Genomic DNA, 8471 nt, shown 5'->3' with positions numbered 1-8471 from the left:
TAAACCAAAGTGTTGAGTTCATTTTTACTGAGTAGTGTGGGGGCTATTAGTTGACGGTATAGGCTTTGGACACCAGATAGGCTTTGGACATCTCTAACAATAGAACAATGATTTTTATATTTGTTAGTGGTAAATTTTCAAAGTTTAAGAGAGGACATAGGTATGGATGCAATTCTAGTATAAACCAGTGGAAGCCACAGTGGTATTAAAAGGATTTTCCGGTCAAAACCGATAAGTCTGCAGTCACTGTGTGTGACTGCAGACTTATGAATCCCCCAGCTCACGCACTGTGCTCTGCGGGGATTCACCGATTTCAGACCCAGTAACGGTGGGTTTGTATGCATTATACATACCTCCAGCCAATGGGCATGGCCTCGCTCTCCATACACTTGTATTGAGCGAGGCCGCTCCTTCTTGTCGGACATGCACACTGGTCAACCGCATCACTAGAAAGATCGTGGCCTCGCTTAATACAAGTCTATGGAGTGAGGCCGTGCTCACTGCCTTGGGGGTATGTATAGCGCATACATACCCTTCAGTCTTGGGTCTTAAACCAGTGAATGCCCACAGCGCACAGAGAATGCCAACAGCGCACAGTACGTGTGCTGGGGGGATTCATAAGTCTGCAGTCAAAAAGATCCGTTATTTGATAGACTCTACATACTAAGAATTTCAAGACTCACAGGCCCCTTTATAAAGTCTGTCTTTTTTACCTAATTAGGGGTCTCGTGAGCCTTGAAATGGTTTCCAGTAGATGTTTGCCCACACTTACAGGTGCATCTCACTAAATTAGAATATCATCAAAAAGTTAATTTATTTCAGTTATTCAATGCAAAAAAGTGAAACTCCTATATTATATAGAGTCATTACACACAGAGGGATCAATTATATTGAGTCATTACACACAGAGGGATCTATTATATAGAGTCATTACACACAGAGGGATCTATTATATAGAGTCATTACACACAGAGGGATCTATTATATAGAGTCATTACACACAGAGTGATCTTTTATATAGAGTCATTACACACAGAGGGATCTATTATATAGAGTCATTACACACAGAGGGATCTATTATATAGAGTCATTACACACAGAGTGATCTTTTATATAGAGTCATTACACACAGAGGGATCTATTATATAGAGTCATTACACACAGAGGGATCTATTATATAGAGTCATTACACACAGAGGGATCTATTATATAGAGTTATTACACAGAGGGATCTATTATATAGAGTCATTACACACAGAGGGATCTATTATATAGTCATTACACACAGAGTGATCTATTATACAGAGTCATTACACACAGAGGGATCTATTATATAGAGTCATTACACAAACAGTGATCTATTATATAGAGTCATTACACACAGAGGGATCTATTATATAGAGTCATTACACAGAGGGATCTATTATATAGAGTCATTACACACAGAGGGATCTACTATAGAGAGTCATTACACACAGAGGGATGTATTATATACAGTCATTACACACAGCGGGATCTATTATATAGAGTTATTACACAGCGGGATCTATTATATAGAGTCATTACACACAGAGGAATCTATTATATAGAGTCATTACACACAGAGTGATCTATTATATAGAGTCATTACACACAGAGTGATCTATTATATAGAGTCATTACACACAGAGGGATCTATTATATAGAGTCATTACACAGAGGGATCTATTATATAGAGTCATTACACAGAGGGATTTATTATATAGAGTCATTACACACAGAGGGATCTATTATATAGAGTCATTACACACAGAGGGATCTATTATATAGAGTCATTATACACAGAGTGATCTATTATATAGAGCCATTACACACAGAGGGATCTATTATATAGAGTCATTACACAGAGGGATCTATTATATAGAGTCATTACACAGAGGGATCTATTATATAGAGTCATTACACACAGAGGTATCTATTATATAGAGTCATTACACACAGAGGGATCTATTATATAGAGTCATTACACACAGAGGGATCTATTATATAGAATCATTACACACAGAGGGATCTCTTATATAGAGTCATTACACACAGAGGGATCTATTATATAGAGTCATTACACAGAGGGATCTATTATATAGAGTCATTACACACAGAGGTATCTATTATATAGAGTCATTACACAGAGGGATCTATTATATAGAGTCATTACACACAGAGGGATCTATTATATAGAGTCATTACACACAGAGGGATCTATTATATAGAGTCATTACACACAGAGGGATCTATTATATAGAATCATTACACACAGAGGGATCTATTATATAGAGTCATTACACAGAGGGATCTATTATATAGAGTCATTACACACAGAGGGATCTAATATAGAGAGTCATTACACACAGAGGGATCTATTATATACAGTCATTACACACAGAGGGATCTATTATACAGAGTTATTACACAGAGGGATCTATTATATAGAGTCATTACACACAGAGGAATCTATTATATAGAGTCATTACACACAGAGTGATCTATTATATAGAGTCATTACACACAGAGTGATCTATTATATAGAGTCATTACACACAGAGTGATCTATCATATAGAGTCATTACACAGAGGGATCTATTATATAGAGTCATTACACACAGAGGGATCTATTATATAGAGTCATTACACACAGAGGGATCTATTATATAGAGTCATTACACACAGAGGGATCTATTATATAGAGTCATTATACACAGAGTGATCTATTATATAGAGTCATTACACACAGAGGGATCTATTATATAGAGTCATTACACAGAGGGATCTATTATATAGAGTCATTACACAGAGGGATCTATTATATAGAGTCATTTCACACAGAGTGATCTATTATACAGAGTCATTACACACAGAGGGATCTATTATATAGAGTCATTACACAAAGAGTGATCTATTATATAGAGTCATTACACACAGAGGGATCTATTATATAGAGTCATTACACAGAGGGATCTATTATATAGAGTCATTACACACAGAGGGATCTACTATAGAGAGTCATTACACACAGAGGGATCTATTATATACAGTCATTACACACAGAGGGATCTATTATATAGAGTTATTACACAGAGGGATCTATTATATAGAGTCATTACACACAGAGGAATCTATTATATAGAGTCATTACACACAGAGTGATCTATTATATAGAGTCATTACACACAGAGTGATCTATTATATAGAGTCATTACACACAGAGGGATCTATTATATAGAGTCATTACACAGAGGGATCTATTATATAGAGTCATTACACAGAGGGATCTATTATATAGAATCATTACACAGAGGGATCTATTATATAGAGTCATTACACACAGAGGGATCTATTATATAGAGTCATTACACACAGAGGGATCTATTATATAGAGTCATTATACACAGAGTGATCTATTATATAGAGTTATTACACACAGAGGGATCTATTATATAGAGTCATTACACAGAGGGATCTATTATATAGAGTCATTACACAGAGGGATCTATTATATAGAGTCATTACACACAGACGGATCTATTATATAGAGTCATTACACACAGAGGGATCTATTATATAGAGTCATTACACACAGAGGGATCTATTATATAGAGTCATTACACACAGAGGGATCTATTATATAGAATCATTACACACAGAGGGATCTCTTATATAGAGTCATTACACACAGAGGGATCTATTATATAGAGTCATTACACAGAGGGATCTATTATATAGAGTCATTACACACAGAGGGATCTATTATATAGAGTCATTACACAGAGGGATCTATTATATAGAGTCATTACACACAGAGGGATCTATTATATAGAGTCATTACACACAGAGGGATCTATTATATAGAGTCATTACACACAGAGGGATCTATTATATAGAATCATTACACACAGAGGGATCTATTATATAGAGTCATTACACAGAGGGATCTATTATATAGAGTCATTACACACAGAGGGATCTACTATAGAGAGTCATTACACACAGAGGGATCTATTATATACAGTCATTACACACAGAGGGATCTATTATATAAAGTTATTACACAGAGGGATCTATTATATAGAGTCATTACACACAGAGGAATCTATTATATAGAGTCATTACACACAGAGTGATCTATTATATAGAGTCATTACACACAGAGTGATCTATTTTATAGAGTCATTACACACAGAGTGATCTATTATATCGAGTCATTACACAGAGGGATCTATTATATAGAGTCATTACACACAGAGGGATCTATTATATAGAGTCATTACACACAGAGGGATCTATTATATAGAGTCATTACACACAGAGGGATCTATTATATAGAGTCATTATACACAGAGTGATCTATTATATAGAGTCATTACAGACAGAGGGATCTATTATATAGAGTCATTACACAGAGGGATCTATTATATAGAGTCATTACACAGAGGGATCTATTATATAGAGTCATTACACACAGAGGGATCTATTATATAGAGTCATTACACACAGAGGGATCTATTATATAGGGTCATTACACACAGAGGGATCTATTATATAGAGTCATTACACACAGAGGGATCTATTATATAGAATCATTACACACAGAGGGATCTCTTATATAGAGTCATTACACACAGAGGGATCTATTATATAGAGTCATTACACAGAGGGATCTATTATATAGAGTCATTACACACAGAGGGATCTATTATATAGCATCATTACACACAGAGGGATCTATTATATAGAGTCATTAGACACAGAGGGATCTATTATATAGAATCATTACACACAGAGGGATCTATTTCACGTGTTTATTTCTGTTAATGTTGATGTTTATGGCTTACAGCCAATGAAAAGACATAAGCTGCCACCAGCTTCTTTTTTTCTTTAATTAATTTTAAATTTTCATGCAAGTCAAAATTTTGCCCCAAAATTTGTAACTTTATATGTAATGTGGTGTTTATTATTTGTAATATCCAACTATATCACACTCTAAAGTGCTAGAGAAATAATTCCAGCATGAATATCGGATATATAATCAGAAAAGTTCATTCATGGAACCTTGTGAACAATCATAATATATTGAGAGAGTTCTAGCTAGTGAGGAACGTATTCGAAAATAGTCTTGACAATTCTCAGCCATTCTTTATAAATTAAAAGGATGAAATTTATTTCTGCTTAATATTTGGGAGTTGATCAAATATTGATGGCAAATCCTATACATTTTCCACATTATGTTAGTGTCCAAGGAGTAACGTTTTACCTTGTGGAGAGTGACAAGCCAAGCCTGGCATGTTATAGTGAGGAGACCAAGAAGCCATGCATGGGAAATTAAATATGCATATTGTCTCTTCAAAGAAAAATAGGACTAGAACTCTAGTGCCACCTTTTGGAAGCAGCGATCCCCATAGTCAATATGACTTAGGATAGAAGTCAAATGAGAATCTTAATTTGCAGACACTGTGTTTCAGGGTGTTGCCTCTCATCAATGCAAAGTATGAGATCCGATTTGGCTAGGTGCGAGATTATGGACTGGGGTCTAAGGGGTAACTTTTCTCTTTGTGGGCGATGAAAAGCCAAGCTTGGCATATCAGAGTGAGGAGACTTATAAGCCATGTATGCTCTTCTTGGAAACACTGTGTCTGCAAATTAAGATTGTGGTTTGGATTTTATCCTAAGTCATATTGCAATGCTTGTTAATGAGTCGATATTGGATCAATGCTTCAAATAGGTGGCGCTAGAATTCCTCTTTGAGTGATCATTTGCATATTTAATTTCCCAGATGAGCATACATGGCTTATTAGTCTACTCACTCTGACATGCCAGGCTTGGATTGCCACTGTCAATAAACATCACATAAGAGAAACCAGCCTTATAAACACCAGGTCAGATTATCAATACACTAGGAGGATGCAGCAGACCCCCATGATAAAGGTAGTGGCTGTGTAGTATTAAACATGCACACAGATTGAGCTTGCATAGGACGCCAATCACGCAGATTCGTGTGATGCACCGTGTTTGGCTTAAAGCTTATCGATGACGCTCATTCTATTAGATCAGGCAGGCTGGCTAGCACTATATAAGTGCACCCCATAAGACAGATGACCATATTTACCCAACCAACACTAAAGGGCCTGGCTGCATTCTGCAAAAAAAAAGGAAAAATGTGCGAAAAAGGAAGAAACATTATGTATAAAATATATGCATTACATGAGGAATTGACTTGCCACTCTCAACCAGGAGAAACAATACTCTTTAGAATCCAGTCCGGAGCCTTTCTCCTAGCCAAATCAGACTAAGTCATATTGCAAGGCTCATTAAAGAGTCGATGTTGACCCTTAGGCTGTGTGCCCACGTAGCGTTTTTCAAGCGTTTTTGATGCGGAATTTCCGCAGCGGAAACGCTTGTAAAACGCATGTATATCCGCCCCCCATGGTCCCCAAGGGGATTCCGCATGTTCTATGCACATGCTGCGGATTTTTCCGCAGCATTTATGCTGCGTTCAAAAATCCGCAGCATGTCAATTAATTTTGCGTTTCCGCAAGCGGAATTGCCTTTGTCCAATGCATAAAAAACGCAAGGCAATTCCGCATGTGGAAAACGCGTGATAAACGCGCGAAAAATGCGCGATAAACGCGTGCGGAATTCCGCATGCGTTTTTCCGGGAGAGGACTTGCAGAAATGAAGCAGAAATTTTCTGCTTCATTTATGCAACGTGGGCACATAGCCTCAGGATCACTGCTTTCAGTAGGTGATGCCAAAGTTCTAGTCCTCTTCCTCTCTGAAGAGACAATTTGCAAACATTATTAATCAACAGCTTCTATGGTCTCTCTTTCTGAATCCTTTCTTTGGAATAAGAAATTAATGACATTCTTCAGAATCTTGGACATCTGACTCCGGAGTTTGGCTGTTCTGTAGATCAGATAGGAGGAATGTAGTGCCGGTAGAAAGTCCATGATAATGAAAAGCCATGGAAGGTCTATACAGTAAAAATAGCAATACAAAATACAAACAATATGACCTATGAAGTATAAAGAGTTATATATGAAAGTGAAGGACACAAATTTCATCGCTGAGTGATATGTCTCCAAGTTGATAGATAAATTACTGCTCGTCTTCATCTTCATTGTGTGATGATACAATGAGGCGAAAAGGAGAATAGATGAGATATAATAAGAAATAAGTGGGATGGAGGATCCTATTGTAAAATTGTATATACTGTTAGCATAAATGCAATCTGTGTTTGGATTATCCATGGTTGTATTGTAAATTCCAGGTTTGATCATTACATTTAGAATTGTCCACAAGTAAATCAGAACATTCAAAGCGGAGAGAAGTCCTGAGACGGCAATGAAATGACCAGTCCTGGGTAATATCATCCTCCTCAGATACAGGAACAGTCTGGTGCGGAGGTTGGAGATCTTCAGACAGAAGACAATGGAGAGCAAAGTTGTTAACCAGAAGCTGGAATAATTAAAGAATAGATAAAACATATCAATAGTAAGCAAAGAAATATATGAGTCCAGGCTGCTTGTGCAGAATGTAAGCACAAAGTAATAGAGAGTATTGGCAAATTGAGTGCCCATCCTAGAAATCCCAAGAGAAGTTACAATGTGGTCAACATAGGTCATTGATCGTCCTTTCCACCAGTCATTGACATTGACACCAATAATAAATGTATGTATCACCAGTCCAGGTATGAGAATGATTATTGCCAGGGTCAGAGGACCCAGATTCCGGATGAGAGTATCACCCTCTGTAAAATAAGCCATCTCTCGACTTTGAGGGTCCTGATTGCACAGTGAGCCTTTATTAAATTCTTAATACAACCTTTTTCTATTTATTCAAATATTACAAATGCAAATTACATTACATAGGCTCCGAGCTGGACCAGGTCTACCAATGCAGAGCAGATCACATAACATGTAAAGCTTATTCTACAGCTGTCACAACAGAAAATAAGAAGTCACAAGATGTTTTTCATTGTAAATTAACTTTCTAAATATATTGCATTGCTTAATTCATCCATGGATCATACTTACCACAATGTGTATTGGCTTCATGGCTTGCAGCTGAGGAGGAATGAATCATATACAGTAATCAATGAGCTGTGTGCTTGCCGCCAAGTGCATCCTGAGGATTCCCTTACTGCGATACTGATCTCCTCCACTGAAGGGTGGCTTGCATGTCCTCGAGCAAAGACCACTGTATTGTCTTCTCCTTCCAGGCCATTTAGTTATGTTTAAAGTGCGTGTGAGAGTGTCGCATGAGTGCTCAATTTAAATACAATTATGACCTGGTCAGTGTCTGATATTGGTATGTGTCTCTTACTCCTGACGAGCTTACTATTCAGTGACCATCTGTACTCTTAGACTGTCTGAAACCTCTCTGACTTTCATTTCTACCTGAATCCCTGGACTGAACCCTGTCAATTTTTTGACCACACC

At 37.0% G+C, this 8471-nt stretch overlaps 1 protein-coding gene across 1 annotated transcript; it reads right to left on the bottom strand.

Annotated features, from left to right (window-relative positions):
* Positions 1 to 6830: 6830 nt before the first annotated feature.
* On the bottom strand, positions 6831 to 7796 carry LOC141258423 (taste receptor type 2 member 4-like). Its single transcript, XM_073673423.1, has one exon. It carries the CDS (start codon positions 7794 to 7796, stop codon positions 6831 to 6833), a length of 966 nt encoding a protein of 321 aa, XP_073529524.1.
* Positions 7797 to 8471: the final 675 nt, after the last annotated feature.

Source organism: Phyllobates terribilis, unplaced genomic scaffold, assembly GCF_046119375.1.
Source record: "Phyllobates terribilis strain yellow unplaced genomic scaffold, ASM4611937v1 Scaffold_3__8_contigs__length_932513732, whole genome shotgun sequence".
NCBI lineage: Eukaryota > Metazoa > Chordata > Amphibia > Anura > Dendrobatidae > Phyllobates > Phyllobates terribilis.
This window is presented reverse-complemented; position numbering and strand designations above follow the sequence as displayed.